Here is a 24,884-nt window from a genome sequence, read left to right as displayed (position 1 = left end):
ATTTTTTTTCTATATTTTAATTATTTTGAATATATAAATATAACCTTTATTTAAAATAATTATTTATTTTTAATTTTATTTTAATTATTTTAATTTAATTTTAATTATTTAGGATTTATGAATACAGTGTTTATTCAAGATAATTATTTATTTTATTTTTAATTATTTATTTTAATTATTTTGAAAGTATGAATATAACATTTATCTAAAATAATTGTTTATTTTATTTTTGACCTTTATTTTAATATTTTGAATATATAAATACAAGATAGTTATTTATTTTATTTTCAGCATTTATTTTAATTATTTGAATTTATCAATATTTATCCAAAATAATTATTTATTTTATTTTTTACATTTATTTTAATTATTTTGGATTTAGGAATAAAACATTTATTTAAAATAATTTTTTATTTTATTTTTAGTATTTATTTTATTTATTTTATTTTTGGGTTTGGATTATTTCGAAATTTAATACAAAGTGGATCGCCTAACATTTGTATCTCCTAAGGAGTCTATAATTTTTAAAATATTATTTTATTTACTCAAAATTTGCTTAAATGTTTTTATAAATTAGAAAAGTTAAATTTTAGTATCTAAAAAGAATAATTATAAATATAGTGTATAAATTGGCTATTGATTTAGAACCCAATTTTTAGTAGTGTTAATTGGTATATTTCATATTAATTAGTAATCACTAGTGCTAGCCGTGAATACTATTATTGCTTGAATTATTGTAATTGTTAAAAATTAATTGATGTCAAAATTCATCAGAATGATTTTAAACAAAATATTACAAGTTGCTTAAACATGAAGTGGTCTTCGTATTGACTCCCATGTTTAACCTAATTTTAGAGAATAAAAAAATATTTTTACATTTTATTTTTTAATATATATACATGATTCATACTCACAAAATAAGTAAGGTATTGAGTTATTATTTAAAAACAATAAGTGATTGATAATTTTAAAAATGTGAAAATTTATTTTATAAAATAATTTAAAAAATATTAATATATAATGATAAAATAAAAAATAAGAATTTAAAATATATTATATTTTAATTTATTTGATTAATGAATTAAATAATTGGATGAATAAAAAATGAGTAAACCAATTTTATTTGGATTGAGTTACTAAATAAATCAAATAAAAAAAGATGGTCTTATACTGTTTGAGTTATTTTAATAACATAAACAAATAAACATTATTTTCCTTAATTTATTAATTAAAATATTTTTTATTTTAAAATTTTATTTTTTATATTATTTATATATATCCATAACTTTTAAATTTTGTTACAAAAAAATTCATAATTTATTCAAAATTATCGATAATCATCAATTTTTTTTCACTCTCTAAATTATTCAAATAACCTTAATCATCCAAACAAGTCCTAAAAGTAAACAAACAAACAAAAATATCTTGATAAAAAGAACATGCTAACCTACAACAAATACAAATATAGAGACATCAACCAAAACAAAGATATTGATAAATTATAATTTCAATTCTATGCTTAAAAAAAATTAAAATTTAAAATGAAATGAAGAGAATTGTTTTCTCTAATATAAGAACAAAAATTAGAATTCGGACCTAAACAAAATGGAATTTAAAACAGAAAATGCTAGATCTTAATGTAATTTTAATTCTAAATTCAATTCATCATTTAAATCCATGAATAAACATCATAATAATATTTTATTTTGGGAAGGAAGAGGCTCTGGAATCGTGATCTCATTCTCCAACCATGTTCTTCAAACTGTTCGATTAAGCAAGCAAGACGACGATCTGATGTGGACTGTGGACCAATCAATTCGATACTAGGGTTTCCCATCATCTCTCTCTCGTAAGCTACCCATGTGCTCGATGAGATGATATGTAATTAAGCTCCATTATTATAATGATCTATGGATATCATAATCCTACATTTTCTCTTTCAAATCATTCATTATACTATTGTGTCTTTGAATCCTTGTTTAGTTTTGGAAATGTGGAGACTATCTGTTTGATGATCAGGTCTGAATTCTGAAATAAGGCTTCTTCTTCTTCTTCACTAAAATTGGCATACAGATTTGCTTTTGGCAACAAAAATGACAGAAATCCTCATTTATACACCTGCAATGCAGTTGTCTCAAATGTTTTGGGCAATCTTCTTCTTCCATACTTCAGAGTACATCCTGGCAGTCATGATCCACGGTAGATCAAATGTTACTCTCAGCTCTTTTTTGATAAGCAAACAATACCTTATGGCGATGCTCTTCTCTTTGGTGGAATACTTTCTTGAGCTCTACTTTTTCCCTGGATTGAAGGATAATTGGTGGATTAGCTATTTGGGACTTGTAATGGTTATTATAGGGGAAATCATAAGAAAGTTGGCAATTCTTACAGCTGGTCAGTCCTTCACCCATCTCATTAGAGTCCTCCATGACCGTCGTCATGAATTTGTCACTCACGGTATTTACAGTTTCGTTCGTCATCCTGGCTATTCTGGTTTCCTCGTTTGGTCAGTTGGCACACAAGTTATGATGTGTAGTCCAGTTTCAACTGTGGCATTTGCTGTTGTGGTTTGGAATTTTTTTGCAAAGCGGATACCTTATGAAGAGCGTTTCCTCAGACAGTTTTTTGGGCAGGAATATGTTGAGTATGCTCATACTGTTCCTTCTGGGATTCCATTTGTGAAGTGAGAAATAGTTTCAGGTTTGTATTTTAAATTATTATTATTATCTTCTTTTTATCTGTTTAGTCTTTGTTGAATCATCTTAAAAGTGCTCTGTTAGATACAAGCATTTTAAATAATGAGGAAATGAGGCTTAGAATGAATAAGTCAGTTTCTTGGTTCACAATCATCTTTGCTTTTTTTAAAATGGTCATTCTGAAAATCCTTGATAAGATTGTGAGGAAGAGACTCGTGACTTTTTTTTTTTGAAGCTAGCACATCCCACTTCAACTTAAAGCGATCTTATATCTTAAGACTCTTGTCACTTGAACTATTCTAGTGGGTTTGTTATGACTTGTATTTACTTTTGTTGGATTGTTTTCACCACATATATGAGACCTTTGCGTAAATGTTGATTAATGGAAGTTAAAGTGACATACATTCTTTTAAAAATGATGTGAATTGTTCTTGTTTGTTGGCTTCAATTACCTGACTTGGTGTTTGATAAGTTACTTTTCCTGTTTCTTTTTTAGTTTTTGACTATTGGGTGTTTATTCTCATGCTATTGGTCTGTGATTGTTCAGATTTCGATACTCCTCGTTGTGGTTCTTATGCTTGGCGACAAGCTTGGGTCGGTGTAGGATGATCCATTTTGCCTATTTGGAATCCGGATGGGTGATCCATAAATTTCTAAATTGTAGGATTAAGTTCAATTTTCAAAAATATGGATCCATGGAAGAAAAGTGTTTCCAAGAGTTCATGCCTTTTCTTTAGGCTGGAAATCAAATTGAAAATATAGTTATAATTCAGTTTTTTTTTACTTGTTTGATATTTAGAAAATAAGAATCTTCTATGTATACAAGACATGTAACAGTTTACATGGTTATTGAAGATTGCAAAGTTCCTTTTCAATTTACAGACAAATCTTGCAAAACTCAGTAAAGAACAAAAAGGCACACATCTTGAATCAAAATTCATTGCTTCTGACACATTTCAGTGAAATGACAGAACCCAAATTCTCTTCTTCTTTTTGTCTATAGAATATACTTACTTTCGTATATTCAACATTAGATTATTAATTTGATTTAAGTAGCATTTGTTTTCGTAGACTAAACTAATTTAAAAATGGAATAACACCTCAATAAGGCATAATATTTAATTATCAATTTGATTAAATAGTTTATTTTTTAAATAATTTTTGGATTAATTAAAAAATATTGATGGGATAATTTTGAAAATGTGTTTTTAAAAATAAAAGTATTAATATATATTTTTTTAAAAAAGAAAATAGATAATATTTTAATTAGTGAATTTAGTAATGTAATAACAATAAAATAAATAAAATGATGTAGGATTATGGTTAAATTTTTAAATCTTCCATGTTAAAAAATATAACTTATTATTTCTTTGAAAAATATGTAAGTATATTATCACTTTTCATTTTTTTTTAGAGTTTTTGACGCAGTTTTTTAGATTTTATTGAAATTTATCCATTTTTTTTATAAATTCTTTCTCAGTTAATATCATTTTTATCATTAGCTTAATCAAATTTTGAAAACTTAAAATAATTTTATTTTATCTTTATAAAATTAAAATACCCTTATTTGTTATAAAATTAAATTTTAAATATAAAAGATTATTATACAATAATTTAACCAATTAAAAAACTCAAACAACCTAAAATTTATGAAACAATGGTTTTAAGACAAAATCTTAGAAAATCTTCCAATAACCAATATGTTCTTAATATTATCAAGAAATACTCAAAATTAAAATCGTTAAGTGTATTTGGTAACTTAAAATTTGTATTAGAATTGGAATTGTAATTCTTAAGTTTGATACACTCTTTAATATTAAAAATTAAAATTAGAATTTCAATGAAATTGAATTTAGTGTAGTTTTTTTTATAGTTATCAGTTGTACTATTTTTAGTTCGAAGTTATAATTTTAAAATTTATCCTATTTTTATGTGTTTTAAAATAAAATAATTTTATTTTATTATTTAAAATACGAATAAGTTTTTAATTGATAATTTTTTTAAATTAAAATTTTAAAATATTGAATTGATATCTTTTTTTAATTTAGTTAACATTTTGAACTATATATATTTTTAATTTAAGAAAGTAGTATATTTAGATTAATATTTTTTTTTTTAATATATGAAGTTAATATGTGGAATTTATATTTTTTTTAATGAAAATAGAAACTTATAACTTGACACTTAAACTATATTAATTGGTTGTGTCAAACCAATATTTTAATAAAATATATAATATATATTAAAATTATTATTTTTATTTTTTTTTTCAAGAAGAATTGTAGTTAAATTACTATAATTATAATTTCCAGATATATGAATTGAATTGTAATTTATTGTTAATTCTTATTAAATTAGAAAAAAAAAATCTAATGACAATGTCCATTCTAATTTGATGAGAATTCTCATTCTAATTCAAATTTCACTAATTCAAACGTACCCTAATAAATAATAAATTTTATATTAATTTATTTTTATTAAACTTCGTATCAACAAATAACATATAATTACACTTTTATTTTTATCAAATCTCACAATTTTATAAAAAACATATATAAAAAATCATAAAAAAATTAATCTCATACTCATTCCATATTACAAAATTGAAACTAAATGTTAAAACTAATATTATGACAATATTTTTCCACCTCTTTATCAGAAGTCAAAACAATATTAAAATATTTTCAAATGCCTATTAACATTCCTCTAAAATATTTAATAAATCTCAACAATCTATACCATTGTAAATGAAAAAAAAAAAAAAAAAACTCTCTTACCAAGGTCAAATACTATGTAATCTTAAACCACAATTTAATCCTCTTTAAAATTACCATTGTAATCTTATAATCTATTTAAAATTATACAAATCCTCTTCAAAGTTTACATTAGAAATTAATTTTATTATTCTTAATACATTAAAAAATCCATAAAATAAAAGCCCACTTTCTTTTTTCGTCGCTATATGACTTTTGAATGACCTTCAAATTGACAGCTCTCTTTCAAACGGCTGTCTTGCTGTCTCCACGTTCTTTTCTCCCCTGTCCCATTTTGCTTTCTTCTCCATTATCTCTGTAATTTGGACTAAACCCATCTCCATTAAACTCTCTATCTCTCTATATATACAATCAAATCTACATCTTGAAGCTAATAGAACAGAGAACTCGAGAAAATGTCTGAATCGGACGATGAAGCGAGCGGAGAGGATTATCTATTCAAGGTGGTAGTCATTGGGGATTCCGCTGTTGGCAAATCTAATCTTCTTTCTCGATATGCTCGTAATGAGTTTAATCCGCATTCAAAGGCTACAATTGGCGTCGAATTTCAGACCCAGAGCTTGGAGATTGATGGAAAGGAAGTCAAGGCTCAGATTTGGGATACTGCTGGTCAGGAACGTTTTCGTGCTGTCACATCTGCTTATTATCGAGGTGCTGTCGGCGCTCTACTTGTTTATGATATTAGTCGCCGCACTACCTTTGATAGCATCGCTCGTTGGCTCGATGAGCTTAATAGTAAGTAATCTTATCTTTTTCATTGTGGATCTATTGCAGCGTTAATTTTGTGGGTTAGGAATTAAAGATCTGAAGATTTAGATGAATTTGAATCTAAACAATGGTTGTTTTTATTCATGAGATTGGGATCTCTGCAAAATCTGTGCTTGTTTATTCTTCATTGAATCAGTTCTTTATTTTCTGGTATATGACTGACTGTCAAATATCTATATATTCTTCTTCTGGTTGTTGATTCTCAGTTTTTACCTGTCATAGGAAATAAAGTAGTGATGATGATATGAACCTGTTATGGCCCCTTTTGATATCATTTGATCTGTAATCAATCCTATTAGCTTAGAATTCGCTATGTGAACCAAATAATTTAGAATCATGATCCAACCCATCTTCATTTGCTAGAAGCTGTGATCTCACCCAAATACAACTACAAATTTGGTGATTTCTCTTTCAGGTTGAGATCCAAAAAGTGAGTATTTTGGAGCTTATTTGATTTGGTTTTAATTCAATGATAGTTGAGAAAGCAACCCATCATTTGATCCAAGTTCAAGATGCAATCTGAACTTCTATCATGTTTGGTAACCTAAATAACTCAATAAACCATCTTGTCACAATTGTTTTGGAAAAAGATAAATCAAGATGAAACAAGCTCCTGGCCTTGTCTCTTTGCAGCATGTGAATGATCACTTTGGCGTTGTAAATGAGTATGAGTTTGGACAAGAAAACCTGGATAAATTTCTTTGGAAACACTTTTGTTTGTCAAAATATCTCATCCAGATGTTAGATTTAGATAAGATAATACTCTGAATTAAATTTATTAAAGTTTTCTCGGTTTACAAATGGGCATTGTGTCAATTTTTCTTGGATCTTCTCTTCTTCTAGAATATGATCAAAACTAAAAGTGGAAGTTTTAAATATGTTGGTTTTGATCCATTGCGAAATAATTCTTTGGTTGCAGCTCACTGCGATACAACAGTTGCAAGGATACTAGTTGGAAACAAATGTGATCTGGAACACATAAGAGATGTGCCTGTGGAGGAAGGAAAAGCTCTTGCAGAAGCTGAAGGATTGTTCTTTATGGAGACATCTGCTCTCGATTCCACAAATGTAGTACAAGCTTTTGAGATGGTGATTCGAGAGATTTACCGCAATGTAAGCAGGAAGGCTTTGAACTCCAATTCTTACAAGGCACAGTTATCAGTCAATAGAGTAAGCCTTGATAGAGAAGTGGATGGTTCATCTAATAAGCAAAGTTCAGGCTGCTGCTCTAGGTAGTAGTTGGCAAGGTTCATCATCTGTTTTTTTTTCTCTTCTTTTTATTTGCAATTATGGTTTGTTAAATTAATTGAAGGAGATGACATTCTTAAATCTGTTATATTCTTATATATACATATTACATACAATACTTTTTGTGGGCACCTTTGATTTGTGTTAAAAGGGTTGTTTTTTTAATGGGGCATGGTTTCATTTGTAAGCAAATTTTGTATCTGAATTTTGGATTTTGTTGAGAATCTGCCAATTAAAATTTCTGGGTATAGATATATATATATTTGGTATGAACATTTTGGTAGGTCATGCAACATTCAAATGACTCTTCGAATTCAAGAATTTTGTTAGGGTTGGAAGAACAACAATTCTATTTTTGGTGTTCTTTTTAGGTGTATATTGGAGTTGAATATAGATCTAGCTTGAACAAAGTTTCATATAAGATTCTAATAAATAAATATTGTATGTTCTATTCTTATTAATAACATTATGATTTATAAGAGTATTTTGTATGGAGAATCGGTAATTAATCATTTGCTTAAGAATTCATAAGAGACATAGTTTACATTCTTCAAATAGTATTTTATGAAAAACCATTTTAATTAAAATATATTATAATATAAATAGTCCAAATATTCATTGTGGTCCATAATATTTTTATTTTAAGATATAAAATGAAAAATGAAATACAAATATACACTATACATATACATATTGAAGGCACTGTAAGAGGATTGAAATTAACATTCTTATTAATATTAGCTCTAGTTGATTGACTAATAATGAGAGGTTAATCAAATCTAGAGCTTTTTTAATGTAGGTTTATTTTAAAATAATATGTTTTTTATTTAGAAGAAAACTTTTACAAATTAAAAAGGCTTATTTGATTATTTAGAAAAAAAATGATAAAAGAAATGTTCTTAATATTATAAAAAAAAAAAATTAAATGATGAGATGGAAGTGGTAATTGATAGACAAAAATTGATTTGAAAATAATTTCAAATAATCCACATTAAACAATCTTTAAATATGATGAAAAGTTAAAGTGAATGATGATCAATCATACATGTAAATGATTTAGTCTCAAATAATCATCATCATATCTAGGCATATATTTAAATATGTCAACAAATACCACTAAAAATGTCGGTATATAATTTGCACCAGTAAAAGAAGACAAATTGATGTTATTTATCTCATGGCATGCTAAAGAATCAGAGCAATTTTAGGATTCAAAGTAATTGGTTTATCAATATCATCAATAACCAGTCCACTGAAAACCACTTTATAGAATTTGAGGTTAAGTGATGGAGCAAATGGTCAATAAAAAATTTCTTAAAAATATTTTTTTTTTTAAAGTTAAATATTTTGTTCAATTATGAAATTATATGAGATAAGATTTTAAAATATAATTTAATGAGTTATATTTATGTTTTTATTTTGTAAGAGAGTTAAAATTGAGAGTTATTTTAAATTTGTAAATTCATATAATTTAAAGAAGTCTATCTAAAAATATGGTGAGAGTTTATTTTTAAAATAAAATATTAATTATATGTTATATATATATATAATTAAATATAAAATTAATCTAAAATATAATAATAAATAAATAACACTAAAAAATAGTATAGATACAAAATTAATTATAGGAGTGTATTTAATGAAAATAATTAATAATTTTATTTAAATTTATAAATATAAATTTAGTTTATTTGTGTAAAATTGTATAAAATTCAAATAATTTATAGCTAGTAAAATAGTAAAATTGTTAAATATTACTCATTAATCTACATTAATATTTTTTTAAATAAAATAAATTAGCATTATCATGTCATTATTTAGAGAGAACGTGTGTATTTGTAAATTGTAATGTAAATGTAGTTTGGGAAAAGAAATGAGAAAGATGTATAAAAAATGAATGGATGTGCTCGTGTGTCTATTTGTGTGCAAATACGTGATTGTGTTGTGCATTTCGATGGAAATGCACCACAACGGTAAACAACAAATGCGAAATTTATCATTTGTTTGACAACACTTTCCCAAACCGTTTAAACCTATGAGGAAGCTAATAAATAGGTATGCAAAATACAATCAACACAGTCCTAAAACAGTGAGTAACACACCAAACAAGCACACACAAACAACACAGAATTTTAGCGTGGAAAACCCCTCAATGGGTAAAAACCACGGAACACCTAGTGCCGCTTAAAATCCACTATCACCAGCAAGAGAGCAATACAAAAGTCTTCTCTAGACAATACTAGAGGCATACAAATTCATAATACCCTTGGAAACATGCACATCAAGGATATAGAAACAATCAAAGAACAAGAAAGGAAGAATATCACCAAAAATAACTGCTACTGTTCCGACAATGAAACCCCGACCTCCAGACCTCAGAATCCGATCTCCACCGTCCAGAATGTTGGCCAAAAAGTTTTGAAGCTACTGTCCAAAAATTAGGAGGATCCAACGGTGTAAACTCCGGCGATCATCAAAACACTAGGGCTGCTGGAACTTGAAGTTTTTCCCTCTTTTCTTTCTTGATTTTCTCCCTCTTTCTTTTGCTCTTATTTCTTGAAAAAGAAACTTCTTCCCTTTTATATTGCTCCCAAATAAGTGAATTAAGTGGGGCCCAAAATGGGCCTATTTGCTGGGCTTTTCCTCATGGACTAAGGAAACAAAAAACCCAACAAATCTCCCCTTTTTCCTGACTATGAGGAAGAGTTTGTCATCCCGGCGATCGAACAACACACCTTCAACTTTTCCCTTTCCAATGCCTTTGTCAACATATCAGAACCATTATCATCAGTGTGAACTTTATTAAGTTCAAACAACCCATCTTCAAGAGATTCTCCAATCTAATGATACCGCACATCAATATGTTTCGTTCTCTTATGAAACATGGAATTCTTAGCAAGGTGTATTGCACTTTGATTATCACAAAGAACCACGTAGCGCTGTTGCTTGAAGCCAAGCTCCTGCAGAAATCTTTTCAACCACAATAGTTCTTTGCAAGCTTCCGTTGCTGCCATATACTCAGCCTCTGTTGTCGATAAGGCCACACACTTTTGCAATCATGATTGCCATGAAACAGCTCCCCCTGCAAATGTCATCAAATATCCAGAAGTGGATTTTATGTTATCCTTATTTCCAGCCATATCAGAATCTGTGTATCCCATAAGCACCAGCTTTTCATTTCCAAATGTGATACCCAATTTGGAAGTATCGCGCAGATATCTGAGAATTTATTTAATTGCTTCCCAATGCTTCCTACTAGGATTTGACAGAATCCGATTAACAACACCAACTGCATGAGCTAAATCCGGCCTTGTACACACCATAACATACATCAAGCTACCAACTGCTGAGGCATATGGAACCTTATCCATATCTTCAATATCCTCCTTTGAAGTAGGACAATCTTTACCTGTTAGCTTAAAGTTGGTAGTAAGAGGAGAACTAACCACTTTAACTTTGTCCATGTTGAACCTGCAAAACACCTTCTCAATGTATCGCTCTTGTGACATGTGAAACTTCTTGGCAGCTCTATCTCGAGTGATCCGTACCCCAAGAATCTGTTTCACTAGCCCCAAGTCTTTCATTGCAAAAGACTTGCTCAACTGCTGTTTCAACTTAGCAATTCTTCCTACATTCTTGCCAACGATAAGCATGTCATAAACATAAAGCAATAAAATGATGAAATCATCATCACCAAACCTCTGAAAGAAAATACAATGATCTGAAGTAGTCTTTCGGTAGCCTTGCTCCCCCATAATAGACTCAAACTTCTTATACCACTGTCTCGGTGCCTGTTTCAGCCCATATAGACTTTTCTGAAGTCTACACACATAGTCTTCTTTACCTTCTACCTGAAACCCTTCAGGCCGCTCCATATAGATTTCTTTATCCAATTCACCGTGAAGGAAAACAGTCTTGACATCCATATGCTCAACCTCAAGATCAAGACTGACCGCTAAACCGAGAACCACCCGAATATAACCCATCTTCACAACCGGAGAGAAAATCTCATCGAAATCAATACCTTTTTTCTGGCTGAATCCTTTGACCACCAATCTAGCTTTGTATCTGGGTTGTGAGGTGAACTCATCAGTCTTCACCTTATAAACCCACTTGTTCTTCAATGCTCTCTTGCCTTTAGGCAACTTCACCAACTCATAAGTATTGTTCTTATACAAGGAATCCATCTCATCTTGCATAGCTTCAACCCATTCTTTCTTGTACTTATCTTCTATAGCTTCTGCATAACACTCCGGCTCCCCCTCATCAGTGAGAAGAACATACTCATTTGCAGAATAACGTACAGAAGGATGACGATCTCTCGTAAACCGTCTGAGTGGAACACATGGTGGCATGTCTAGAACTGGTAACTCTAGATGAACAACTTCATCTACATCTTGCTCTTGAGCATCAACATCATCAGCACCATGGTCATAAATAGGAACATCATCTTCAACCTGTGTGTCAACATGTTGTAGAGGAACTAGACCCAAATCAATAAGATCATCACTATGTCGAGGAACTGTCTCTATCTTCTCGACATCCTTCAAAATTTGATCTTCAATAAACACAACATCCCGACTTCGAACAAGATTTTTCTAAACTTGATCATAAAGCCTGTATCCAAACTCATCATCGCCATAGCCGAGGAACGTGCAAAGCTTAGACTTCACATCAAGCTTTGACCTTTCATCTTTGGGAATATGCACAAATGCCTTGCATCCAAAGACTCGCAAGTGACTGTAAGAAACGTCTTTGCTGCTCCAAACCCTGTTAGGAACATCAAACTGCAAAGGAACACAAGGGGTTAGATTAATAACATGTACCGCTGTGTTCAACGCTTCACCCCAAAAGGAACGCGGCAACCCTGAATGTGAAAGCAAACATCTGACTCTCTCAACCAATGTTCTGTTCATCCGCTCTGCTAAGCCATTCAACCGCGGTGTCTTTGGAGGAGTCTTTTGATGCCGAATACCATGCTCTCTACAGTAAGCATCAAATGGCCCAATGTATTCACCTCCATTGTCTGTCCGAATACACTTGAGCTTTTTTCCAGTCTCTCTCTCAATTGAGACATGAAACTACTTAAACACATCTAAAACTTGATCTTTAGACTTCAAAGTATAAAGCCATACCTTCCGGGAGTGATCATCAATAAATGTGACAAAATATGAGCAAACACCAAGTGTTTTTGTCTTCATAGGACCACAAACATCGGAATGAACAAGATCAAGTATGTTCTCTCTTCTGTAGGGAGGATGACTCTTGAAGGAAACTCTGTTTTGTTTACCTTCAAGACAATGAGAACATTTACACCTGATAACACTTCCTTCTTTGACAACAAAGCCATGCCCTTTTCACTCATATGACCAAGTCTCTTATGCCATATCTCAGTCATGTCAGCATTCTCCACAACATTAACAATGCTCTTGGAGATCTTCGGTTGTACCACATACAACTTTGAGCACCTTTTACCTCTTGCCACGATCAAAGAACCACGAGTGAGTTTCCACAAACCATTACCAAAGTAGTTGTTGTATCCATCATCATCAAGTAAACCTGTAAAAATCAAATTTAATCTCATATCCGGGACATGTTTTACATTTTGTAAAACCAACTCCATCCCAGTATTAAATTTCAAACAGACTTCTCCAATGCCAACAACCTTTTATAGCCCACTATTACCCATCTTGACATCCCCAAAATCACCTGGAGTGTAAGATGAATAAAAATATCTTCGTGATGTAACATGACATGAAGCTCCACTGTCAATAACCCAACTCGCCTCATCATGTGGAAAGTTCACCAAATTATCATCACAACAAACAAAGAAATCATTAGCGATAGTATTCACTTCAACCTTGTCACTTCCATCGTCATCTTTCCTTTGATTGTTGTTTTGGTTGTTGTAGTTTTTCTTCTTGTTCTCTTTCTTTGCCTGTCTGCAGAACTTTACCGTGTGCCCATTTTTACCACAATAGTAACACTCAATATTAGCATACTTCCTTTTATCGGAGCTGCTAGTACCACGCCGATTTCCTTTGTTACCCGACCCTCTACTCTGACTTCTCCCCCACTTTTCAAAGACCAAGACATCTTATTGTGAAGAGGAATCCTATGACTTTCTTCTCATCTCTTCATTCATAACACTGCCCTTAGCCAATTCCATGGTGATAATACCATCCGGTGCAGAGTTGGACAAGGATGCCCTAAAAGTCTCCCAAGAATCCGGTAATGTACCAAATAGCCATAGACCTTGAATCTCATCATCAAACTTGATACCCATTCCTGAAAGTTGATTCAGAATGCCCTGAAATGCATTTAAGTGATCTGTAATAGGAGTGCCATCTTTGTACTATAACTTAATCAATTGCTTAATCAAGAACAGTTTATTGTTCCCAGTCTTCCGAGCATACAACTGTTCAAGCTTGTTCCACAAAGTACGAGTATGTGTCTCCCCAATAATATGATTCAACACATTATCCTCCACCCATTGCCGAATATATCCACAAACCTGTCTATGCAAAATAGTCCATTCTGCATCAGTTTTATTCTCAGGTTTATCAGTAGCAAAAACAGGTAAGTAATAATCTTTCACATATAAGAGATCTTCCATTTTTTCCTTCCAAACATGATAATTAGAACCATTCAAATTAATCATCCTACTTGTATTAGTTTCCATCATTCAAACAGTTCAATTCACAAATAAGCAACTAAGGCTCTGATACCACTTTGATGGAAATGCACCACAACGGTAAACAACAAATGCATAATTTATCCTTCGTTTGACAACACTTTCCCAAACCGTTTAACCTATGAGGAAGCTAACAAATAGGTATGCAAAATGCAATAAACACAGTCCTAAAACAGTGAGTAACACACCAAACAAGCACACACAAACAACACAGAATTTTAGCGTGGAAAACCCCTCAATGGGTAAAAACCACAAGACTCCTAGTGCCGCTTAAAATCCACTATCACCAGAAAGAGAGCAATACAAAAGTCTTCTCTAGACAATACTAGAGGCATACAAATTCATAATACCATTGGAAACATGCACATCAAGGATATAGAAACAATCAAAGAACAAGAAAGGAAGAATATCACCAAAAATAACTTCTACTGTTCCGGAAATGAAACCCCGACCACCAGACCTCAGAATCTGATCTCCACCATCCAGAATGTTGGTCCAGAAGTTGTGAAGCTGCTGTCCAAAAATTAGGACGATCCAACGGTGCAAACTCCGGCGATCATCAAAACACTAAGGCTGCTGGAACTTGAAGTTTTTTCCTCTTTTCTTTCTTGATTTTCTCTCTCTTTCTTTTGCTCTTATTTCTTGTAAAAGAAGCTTTCTCCCCTTTTATATTGCTCCCAAATAAGTGAATTAAGTGGGTCCCAAAATGGGCCTATTTGCTGGGCTTTTCCTCATGGACTAAGGAAACAAAAAACTAACACATATGTGTTGTGCTTGTGTTTATGTCATGTCGACTCATGATTGTAACAATTTGTGATTGTGTGGTGTCCAACTCACGACCTAAGTGAGATAGTATCATGTTGTTTTGTTTCATACAAATATAGTATTGAATTGTGTTGACCCAATCCATTGTCCACCTCTATTCTCACAGTTAATAAAAGATATTGTTTCTCAAATCTATCATTAAGAGGTGAGTTAATCATTTGATCATTGTTGGTAGTCATGGTTGAAAATGAGTTGGATGACTCATAAATTTCAATCTTTTAAAATTGTTCTATGATGAAGAATCCATCAAGAATTTTGACTAGTTCATCACTTGAAACCGAGTCTATATGCTCGACTTAATATTTTTTTACCCTATCTTCTAAAGGCATGATGACAGAGACTTACGTATCACGCTTGACTTGCCCATCTTTTCTAGAAATTCTTGTAGGTAATAAAGTTTGTGCTACACCATAGATGCTAGTAGAGGATTGTCACGATGGTAAGGTTTGATGGCGATCACTTTTGGCTCATAGGTTTCCTCATTTCCTCGACACAATCCACCGAGCACCTTGAAGATGCATCTCTTATTGGACACGATAGATGACTTTGAAATCATTAGGTCAATATTTCAAGTTGTTGGTATCTCAACTTTTACTTTTTCTAGCTCTTTTATCGTGTTAGGATAATTCATGTTAAATTTGTAGTGTCGAAACTCGTCTCATGCATGTCGTGTCGTGCATTGACTTGTTTAAAATATCACGACCCATAGACCCATTTGTGTCGTGGTAATCTAATTTTTAAATTTATACATTGTATTTAATTTTAATTTATTTTTATTCAAGTTAATTTTTAATTTATTTTAATTATTTAATTTAGTAGGTTCAACTTTAATTATATATATATATATAGTTTCTCAACTTTCACACATTCTCAAATTTCAAAGCTCAATCGAAACCCTCCTTAAAACCTTTCTCGACTCAAAAATTGCATCTAAAGACGTTCCCTCCAAGGTCTTTGGATGCTCTTCCTTGGTTCACATTCATAACCAAAACCGAAAAAAGTTGGACCCTTGTGCCACTAAATGCATCTTTCTCGAATATTCACCAAACCAAAAAGGTTACACGTATTATTGCTCCTACTCTACAAATACAATTTATTCCATAGTTGTCTCATTCTTCGAAGATCAACCTTTTCACCACCGTGTTGAGGGAGAGAATCTTAATAAGCTTTAACACAATGGTTCTTTAGAAGATATCAACCCTCCTAGTACTTATACATAAATCCGTACCCAAACCCATAATCACACCACCACCGTTCAAACCCACAATCACACCACCACTGTCCGAACTCATCATCACACCACCACCGTCCAAACCCACAATCACACCACCATCATCCAAAAAGGAGCTGAAAGTATACGTTCGAAAAAAAAACACAACTTGCACCCATCTTTGAATCCTCCTCAGACCCGAGTCCAACAAAAATTTTAGGAACGATAGTTAATTATGATAGTTCTTCTATTGATTTACCCATTTCTCTCAGAAAATATGTTAGATCATGTACAAATCATCCAATCTCGAAATTTATTTCATACAGATGTCTTTTGGAGTCACATCGGGAATGTATCGCTCACTACGACAACCTCACAATACATATTTCCATTCATGAAGCTCTCAAACAACTATAATGGAAACGTATCGTTAACGAAGAGATTATTGTACTTGAAAAGAACCATATGTGGTCACTTTATGAGCTTCTCAAAATGAAGAAATCTATCGGATGTAAATGGATCTTCAAGACAAAGCAAAACTCTAACGGATTAGTTGAAAGTTACAAAACCCGCCTTGTTGTCAAAGGTTTTTCCTAATCATATGGGATAGTTACTTAGAAACTTGTGTACATGTTGTGAAACACCATTCAAATACTCCTATCCCTTATGGCTAATAAAGATTGGAATCTTCACAAACTTGACGTAAAAAATGCCTTCTTAAATGAGGACCTTATACAAGTAGTCTATATGAACGTGGCTCCCGATATTAATGCTTCACCAAACAAAGTTTGTCGCCTCCACAAGTCTCTCTATGACCTAAAACAATCACCAAGAGCATGGTTCGAAAAGTTCTCAATCTCTATCATTGAGAACGACTTCTCTCAATGTCAAGTCGATCGCACTATGTTTGTCAGGATTGCTCCAATTAAAGGACCACAATCCTCATTGTCTACGTTGCTGACATTATTTTAACCGGTGATGATTAAGTAGAGATTCAAAACTTGAAATAATTCATTTTAAACCGATTTAACACCAAAGATCTGAGACCTCTCAAGTTCTTCTTAAAAGTGGAACCCACAATCACACCACCACCGTTCGAACCCACAATCACACCACCACTGTTCAAACTCACAATCACACCACCACCGTCCGAACCCACAATCACACCACCATCATCCAAAAAGGAGCTGAAAGTATACGTTCAACGAAAAACACAACTTGCACCCATCTTTGAATTCTCCTCAGACCCGAGTCCAATAAAATTTCAGGTACGATAGTTAATTATGATAGTTCTTCTATTGATTTACCCATTTCTCTCAGAAAATATGTTAGATCATGTACAAATCATCCAATCTCGAAATTTATTTCATACAAATGTCTTTTGGAGTCACACAGGGAATGTATCGCTCACTACGACAACCTCACAATACATATTTCCATTCATGAAGCTCTCAAACAACTATAATGGAAACGTATCGTTAACGAAGAGATTATTGTACTTGAAAAGAACAATATGTGGTCACTTTATGAGCTTCTCAAAATGAAGAAATCTATCGGGTGTAAATGGATCTTCAAGACAAAGCACAACTCTGACAGATTTGTTGAAAGTTACAAAATCCGCCTTATTGTCAAAGGTTTTTCCTAATCATATGGGATAGTTACTTAGAAACTTTTGTAAATGTTGTGAAACACCATTCAAATACTCCTATCCCTTATGGCTAATAAAGATTGAAATCTTCACAAACTTGACGTAAAAAATGCCTTCTTAAATGGGGACCTTATACAAGTAGTCTATATGAACGTGGCTCCCGATATTAATGCTTCACCAAACAAAGTTTGTCGCCTCCACAAGTCTCTCTATGACCTAAAACAATCACCAAGAGCATGGTTCGAAAAATTTTCAATCTCTATCATTGAGAACGACTTCTCTCAATGTCAAGTCGATCGCACTATGTTTGTCAGGATTGTTCCAATTAAAGGACCACAATCCTCATTGTCTACGTTGCTGACATTATTTTAACCGGTGATGATTAAGTAGAGATTCCAAACTTGAAAGAATTCATTTAAAACCGATTCAACACCAAAGATCTGAGACCTCTCAAGTTCTTCCTAGGAGTGGAAGTTGCATGATCAAATAAAGTGATTTCTTTATCCCAAAGAAAGTACACTATGGACATTTTAAAAGAAACATGCATGCTTGGATGTAAGTATGTCGACACTATTAGACTAAAGAGAGAAAGATTGTATTGAATTGTTATTCATGGTTACATAGATTATGTCTATTATATAGACATTATAATTGACATATAAGGAAACTAAATAATATAATATTAATATTATCACATTTTATAATATTGTGATAATATCTTATAAATATATTATATTATACTCTAACATCCCCACTCAAACTCATGATGTAACAAAAATAAAAATTAAGAGTTTGATGGTCAAAAATGAAAGCGCGAACAATAAGAAGTTACGCATCATTCTTAATCTTCTTATATTCTTTATCTCTTTTACCCAATCCATTGACTATTCACCAAAAAAATAGTTCTTTTTGATTCAGACCAACCAAAATTAACAATCAAACCAAAACTAATCAAACCAAGTTTCACAAACTCCTCCAAAAAACCAAACTGAAATCAACAACCCACAACAACTAAACCAAACCAAAACCAATCAAACTAAACTTTACAAACTTAGGGAATACCCAAACCAAATTCAACTCCCTATTCTCAACAACAAAAAACAAAACCAAAACCAATCAAACAAAGACCAATCAAACCAAGCTTCAAAAACTCACTTCTGATTTCCTCTCCTCCAAGACTAATAATAAAATCAACATTATTCTAAACCAACTAACTCAACCAAATCAACATTCGATCCGTCCAAGTTACCCTTTTTACTTAAGAACAAAACAACCAATAACTCATTTCCACCAAGCTACCAAAATCCCTAACCTAGACGAAAAAAATCCACTCAAATGAAATTCAAAACCCCAGATAAGCTACTTAAGATCACCGACAAAAAATATTATTAATAATAAATGATTAGAGCCCTCCATCAATGGCTAAGGTAACCATTGATGGAGGCAGCGAAAGACTATCACTTGATTGACTCAAGACCGATAACAAAGCTCTGATACCATGATAGACTAAAGAGAGAAAGATTGTATTGAATTGTTATTCATTGTTACATAGATTATGTCTATTATATAGACATTATAATTAACATAGGAAATTAAATAATATAATATTAATATTATCACAATTTATAATATTGTGATAATATCTTACAAATATATTATATTATACTCTAACAGACACTCCATAGACTAGCTTCACAAACTTGAAAACAACACAAATAATACCCCAATTAATAAAGACATATATTAAAGACTCGTGGGGTGACTCTTGTACTTGTGTCATACACGTTCATATATTGTCTTTGTAGTGAGCGTTGTTAGCCAATTTATAAATTGCCCTTAAAAATATCATATAAATGCTATTTTTAGTGAGAGTAGTGAGTATTGTTGACTTATAGATATTGACTTTTTTTAGTAAGCGTTGTTGGCTTCCAGATATTGCCTTTGTAGTGAGCGTTTTTTAGCTCATTCGTGTCGTGCTAATCTATTTTTAAAATGCTTATATAGTGTATTTTATTTTAAATTATATTATATAAGTTAATCTTTTATTTAATTTTAATTATTTTATTTTTTATGTTTAATATATATATATATATATATATATATATATATATATATATATTGGAAATTTGATTGAAGTAAATCAATTATCTATAAGTTACTTAAAATTGTTTTCAGTTATAAACTTTTAAAATTAAAATTTTATTTTAAATAATAAGACTTATTTTATTTTTTAATTATACATTATTATTAAATAAATAATAATTTCTTTGAATTTATAAATACAAATTAATTTTTTTTCTGTACAATCATTATAAAATTGTGAAATTAAAATTAGTTATAAACTAATAAATTTAAAATTATAAAAAAATAATTAATTTTAAAAAATAGGCCAAACTTGCCGGCAGACCCATCATCACCACACGGCCCATTAGCCCTAATCACCCTTCTTCCTCTTTTTTCTTTTCTTTTCTTTTCTTTTCTTTCTTTCTTCAGATTCGCGTCTCTCTTCTTTTCGCGTCCAACCTCCAGGTACCATTTTTGTCTCTCACTCATCATTTTGTTCTATTTACCTCGCAAAATCAATATTACATAGAGAGGATGACGAAGAAGTGATTTCATCTCAATGACATTTATGGTGTTCTTTATACATTTCTAAAGGATTGTTATAATTCTTGTTTGATTAAACTTGTTAATTCTTATATGATGATGATATGCATGCTCTTATTTCAATTATTACCCATTGATGATGCCCCTGTTTCTATACTATCTTAGGCTTTAATTCAAATATCGGAAAGATTTTGTGCTTCTGGATTTTCTATTGCATTTGTGTCTTAATCTATTCGATTCTAGGGTTTCCAATCATCTCCCTCTCACACCCCAGACCCTATGTGCTCGAGATGAATGTAAGCTCCATTATAATGATTTATGGTATCATCTTACATTTTCTCTTTGAAATCATCCATTATATTAGACCTTGCCATGCAAATGATGCAATATGTCTTATTTCACTATTTACTTTGATGCCCTGTTTATGCTTACAGTTATAAATTTGTTGCTGCTATCTTGGAGGTGTAGAGGCAAATTTATCTTCTGATTGAAATTGTGTTTCCTTCCACATCAGATGCCATTCTTGAAGAACTATCAATGGCCTCTACTGGTCTATGCTTCAGTTTTGGAAATGTGGAGACTGACTGTTTCATCAGGTCTGAACTCTGAAATAAGGCTGTGATTTCTTCTTCACTAAAATTGGCATACAGTAGTAGTAGCTTGTTCAATTGATCCGTGAGAGATTTTCTTTCTTTTATCTGGCGACAAAATGACAGAAATCCTCAGTGATACAGCTGCAATACAGTTGTCTCAAATGTTTGGGGCAATCTTCTTCTTCCATATTTCAGAGTATATCCTGGCAGTCAAGATCCATGGTAGATCAAATGTAACTCTCAGTTCTCTTTTGATAAGCAAACAATACCTTATGGCGATGCTGTTCTCTTTGGTGGAATACTTTCTTGAGCTCTCCTTTCTCCCTGGATTGAAGGATAACTGGTGGATCAGCTATTTGGGACTTGTAATGGTTATTATAGGGGAAATCATAAGAAAGTTGGCAATTCTGACAGCTGGTCGGTCCTTCACCCATCTCATTAGAGTCCAACATGACCGTCGTCATGAATTTATCACTCACGGTATTTACAGTTTCGTTCGTCATCCTGGGTATTCTGGTTTCCTCGTTTGGTCAGTTGGAACACAGGTAATGATGTGTAGTCCAATCTCAACTCTGGCATTTGCGGTTGTGGTTTGGAATTTTTTTGCAAAGCGGATACCTTACGAAGAGCATTTCCTCAGGCAGTTTTTTGGGCAGGAATATGTTGAGTATGCTGATACTGTTCCTTCTGGGATTCCATTTGTGAAGTGAGAAATAGTTTCAGGTTTATATTTGAAATTATTATTATCTTCTTTTCTCTGTTTAGTCTTTGCTGAATTATCTTAAAAGTGCTCTTTCTTCTGATAGTATTTAGCCACCTTTTGTTAGATGTAAGCATTTTACATAATGTTAATGAACGAATGATTGAATTGAGGCTTATGAATACAATATTTTTATGACAGCAAAATATCTTTTTAAAATTAGAGAAATCTGTTTCATGGTTCACAAACATCTGTGCCTATTTAGGGTTCAGATTCCATTCCTCCTCGTATCATGGTTCTTCAGTATCCAGATGATCAATACATTTCTAAATCAGGGTCATATTACGTTCAATTTCTATATTTGGATCCACTGCCGAACCGAATCTCACCAAAAGCGTGTTTCCAAGAATTCATGCCTCTTTATGATGAATCTTGTAAGTAAGTTTTGTTGTAGGCTGGTAAAAATTGTAATTTATTGGAAATTTGGAATCTTCTAAGTATACAAGACATGTAACAAATTATTTACATGAGATGCCAATGAGAATTGCAAAGTTGTTTTCCTGTTTACATACAAAACTGGATACTAATAAACACTACAAAACTGAGCAAAGTAATAAAAGGCACCATCTTCAATCAAAATTTTATTGTTTTGGACACAATTTCGTGAAATGAGTCGATGACAGGTGGCTTAAACCTCGTCTGCATATAGTTTCATACAAGCAGGTGATAACAATAGTTGCCGAATTTGTCTCTCAGCCGCAGCCTCATTCCTGGCCTGCGTCATCAAGACAATAATGTTAAACATGGAGCCTGAATTGCAAGTTCGGTCAATTTTGATGCTTACCCGGTCTTTGAATGCAAATCGATGAGTTTGGACTTCTACCCCGTAAGAAACCCTAACATCAACACCAAGACTATCTACTCCGATCAGACTAGCTCCCTATAAAGAAGTTTCAAGCGAAAATTGAAATTAATGAGTGGCCATAAAACAGAAGCAAAAAATTGCAATTTCTACCTCAACACTTAACCCCCTCTTTTTGCAGAAGGCTGCAAGAGCAAAATTGCACATAGACCCTCTTTCATTATAGTTCTTGACTATTTTCAAAGCCGAATGCACAAGAACATCAGCCTCGGCCCCTTCAAAATCTTCCATGCTAACTGTTGACTGCAAAACGAGTTACTGTAAGTTAAAGATTCCGAAGAATATAATTTTGTAATATCTATTTTCAAAAGTGATCTCATGTATATCCAACTATCCCTATCTAATAAAGAGTGATTTAAGTGACTTGCCTGAACACCATATACAGAGAACACCTCTAATTTCAGAATCTTCAATCTATACCAAACCGAAGGACACTTTTTATCCTCCCTTATAAACTTGGATGGATCCTTCTCTAGACAATAAAACAACCATGAGCAAATCTCACCACATAAATGAGTTGAAAATGCTTAAACGGTAATAACCTGTAATAATATCAGATAAGTTCGGGTCTGGATCATCTTTCACAACTTTTCGTAGATATAGTACCTCTTCGGCCTCGATAGTGACAGGTTTGAGATATCCTATGATAGAAACGCCATTCGATGGATTCTTGATCTTTCGAGTATACTCCACATCAATAGACTAAATGGGGAGAGCATCATCAATATTTAATATGGTTTTAAGTCCAAATAAGTATGACATTTTCAACTTTTATTGAATTCATAGTCATCAGACATTCTACAAACTTCATTGGCAGCATAAAAAGAAAAGAAAAAAATGTAACAGACAGAAGAAAGCACCTTTGTTAAGCATTTGGCAAAGTAAATGGGATGAATCTCATTCAAGGTGATGTCCACAGGCATCCCCCATTGGCCAAAATCTTTGAAAATATCGGAACGATGACGAGCCTGTCGGAGATAATGTGTAGAGTGATAAATTCCAACTGAAAAATAAAATAGGTGTGGGGAGTAAGTCCTCACCTCAAAATAATCCTCATCAAAATGAATATCATCCCAAGAAGAGTCTGACCCTAAATTAGTATACTCAGCAGTATGCATTCTTTTGTTCTCATATATTTTCATATCCATGCCGATTAAAGCATTCTGGAAACAAAACATTTAATCCATGATTATTACATGAACAGCCAGATTGAAAATATTATCACATAATTCTGGCAATTGTTCTTCAAACTCTGAAGAAACTAAAAGTGCTCATGTTCAAAAAATGAATTAAAACAATCTTGTTTGCCATTTGGTGGATTATATGGGGTTGATGGAAACAGAACAACGTAGGAAAAACTTTGACTAAGGTTAAATTAAAGGACTGTCTTACATTTTAAAAGGAAGAGAATATTTCAAGTTGAGAGTCTTTAATCGATTTTTTGGCATGATTGTCGCCTTCTTTTTGTGTAAATAATACTTTTACCTTTATAAAAAAGAATCCCTTACCACAGGGTTACAAGCTAAAATGTCATGCAAGATATTTTCATCATCGAAAATCTCGAAAAATATATCTGAAAGCAAAAGAATTAACATTAGACAGAATTCAGAAGAATCTCTAATCATAAACATAATAAGGGTGTGTAAGAAAACAAGGAAAACATACTTCCATATTTATCAACAAAATATTGGAATTCAGCCCATGAGATATAATCATGTGGTTCAGAGTGAACAGTGGAAGGAAATATCAAAATCGAGCTGCTATTAGCCTATCAAAATCCCAAAACAAGCTCAATAATTCCACATAATGATATGATAATGGAAAAAAAATGACATCTACTCAAGAAAAAACAGCACCTCAACAACAGTCTTAGCCATTTCAGCTGAAGTTAATTTGCTGTCATGTAATCTTTTGCAAACTTTTACCTCTTCAAGTGGATGAAAAGAATCTCTAGAAACCGAAACCTTTGATAAACAGATATCTCGTGTCATAGGCAACCTATTTGAGTGCCTGTTATAACTGTATAAAAAGAGCAGAATCCTTAGTAATAGGCACTGAAATGTTTGGAATTTTCTATATCTATTATCTGTTTTACCTTATTCTAGAATGATGAAGAAGCTTCTGATACTTGAAATGTGATGTTAACCAACTGACAGTGGTTCCATTTCCATATGATGTTGAACAGCAACCAATGCTTTC

The 24,884-nt window shown here is 31.9% G+C and overlaps 4 protein-coding genes across 5 annotated transcripts; 3 read left to right on the top strand and 1 right to left on the bottom strand.

The window, feature by feature from the left end:
- The first annotated feature begins 2,067 nt into the window (after positions 1 to 2,067).
- On the top strand, positions 2,068 to 2,688 carry LOC124921381 (protein-S-isoprenylcysteine O-methyltransferase B-like). Its single transcript, XM_047462034.1, has one exon. The coding sequence runs from the start codon at positions 2,094 to 2,096 to the stop codon at positions 2,685 to 2,687; it is 594 nt and encodes a 197-aa protein (XP_047317990.1). The 5' UTR covers positions 2,068 to 2,093; the 3' UTR covers position 2,688.
- A 3,079-nt stretch (positions 2,689 to 5,767) lies between these two features.
- Positions 5,768 to 7,728, top strand: LOC124922453 (ras-related protein RABA5c-like). The gene is made up of 2 exons (XM_047463180.1): positions 5,768 to 6,205; positions 7,158 to 7,728. The coding sequence occupies exons 1-2, from the start codon at positions 5,866 to 5,868 to the stop codon at positions 7,472 to 7,474; spliced, it is 657 nt and encodes a 218-aa protein (XP_047319136.1). The 5' UTR covers positions 5,768 to 5,865; the 3' UTR covers positions 7,475 to 7,728.
- A 12,674-nt stretch (positions 7,729 to 20,402) lies between these two features.
- LOC124920881 (protein-S-isoprenylcysteine O-methyltransferase B-like) lies at positions 20,403 to 21,928 on the top strand. 2 transcript variants are annotated; one of them, XM_047461457.1, is made up of 3 exons: positions 20,403 to 20,766; positions 20,985 to 21,066; positions 21,187 to 21,928. In XM_047461457.1, exons 1-3 carry the CDS (start codon positions 20,761 to 20,763, stop codon positions 21,771 to 21,773), a joined length of 675 nt encoding a protein of 224 aa, XP_047317413.1. In that variant the 5' UTR covers positions 20,403 to 20,760; the 3' UTR covers positions 21,774 to 21,928. The 2 variants fall into 2 exon arrangements, with proteins under 2 accessions (XP_047317413.1, XP_047317414.1); XM_047461458.1 differs by having other exon boundaries at positions 20,404 to 20,766; positions 20,905 to 21,066.
- Positions 21,929 to 22,272: 344 nt separating this feature from the next.
- Positions 22,273 to 24,679, bottom strand: LOC124921847 (uncharacterized protein At3g49140). Its single transcript, XM_047462546.1, has 10 exons — positions 24,542 to 24,679; positions 24,351 to 24,453; positions 24,194 to 24,258; positions 23,726 to 23,848; positions 23,546 to 23,653; positions 23,228 to 23,387; positions 23,054 to 23,157; positions 22,779 to 22,928; positions 22,608 to 22,703; positions 22,273 to 22,538 (listed from the first exon to the last, which is right to left on the bottom strand). The coding sequence occupies exons 1-10, from the start codon at positions 24,674 to 24,676 to the stop codon at positions 22,452 to 22,454; spliced, it is 1,131 nt and encodes a 376-aa protein (XP_047318502.1). The 5' UTR covers positions 24,677 to 24,679; the 3' UTR covers positions 22,273 to 22,451.
- Between the last annotated feature and the right edge of the window lie 205 nt (positions 24,680 to 24,884).

This window comes from Impatiens glandulifera, chromosome 1, assembly GCF_907164915.1.
Source record: "Impatiens glandulifera chromosome 1, dImpGla2.1, whole genome shotgun sequence".
NCBI lineage: Eukaryota > Viridiplantae > Streptophyta > Magnoliopsida > Ericales > Balsaminaceae > Impatiens > Impatiens glandulifera.
The sequence above is the reverse complement of the archived record's forward strand: the minus strand, read 5'-3'. Positions and strand labels throughout refer to the sequence as shown.

What these genes read in the sequence shown, in the direction of transcription:
- LOC124921847 (XM_047462546.1), bottom strand. Translation starts at nt 24,676, where the DNA reads ATGACACGAGATATCTGTTTATCAAAGGTTTCGGTTTCTAGAGATTCT. An exon ending in TTGATGAGGATTATTTTGAG is followed by an intron (nt 23,654 to 23,725) that starts GTGAGGACTTAC and finishes TATCTCCGACAG; the next exon opens with GCTCGTCATCGTTCCGATAT. An exon ending in TCTCTGTATATGGTGTTCAG is followed by an intron (nt 22,929 to 23,053) that starts GCAAGTCACTTA and finishes CTCGTTTTGCAG; the next exon opens with TCAACAGTTAGCATGGAAGA.
- LOC124921381 (XM_047462034.1), top strand. Translation starts at nt 2,094, where the DNA reads ATGACAGAAATCCTCATTTATACACCTGCAATGCAGTTGTCTCAAATG.
- LOC124922453 (XM_047463180.1), top strand. Translation starts at nt 5,866, where the DNA reads ATGTCTGAATCGGACGATGAAGCGAGCGGAGAGGATTATCTATTCAAG. An exon ending in TTGGCTCGATGAGCTTAATA is followed by an intron (nt 6,206 to 7,157) that starts GTAAGTAATCTT and finishes CTTTGGTTGCAG; the next exon opens with CTCACTGCGATACAACAGTT.
- LOC124920881 (XM_047461457.1), top strand. An exon ending in GAGACTGACTGTTTCATCAG is followed by an intron (nt 21,067 to 21,186) that starts GTCTGAACTCTG and finishes ACAAAATGACAG; the next exon opens with AAATCCTCAGTGATACAGCT.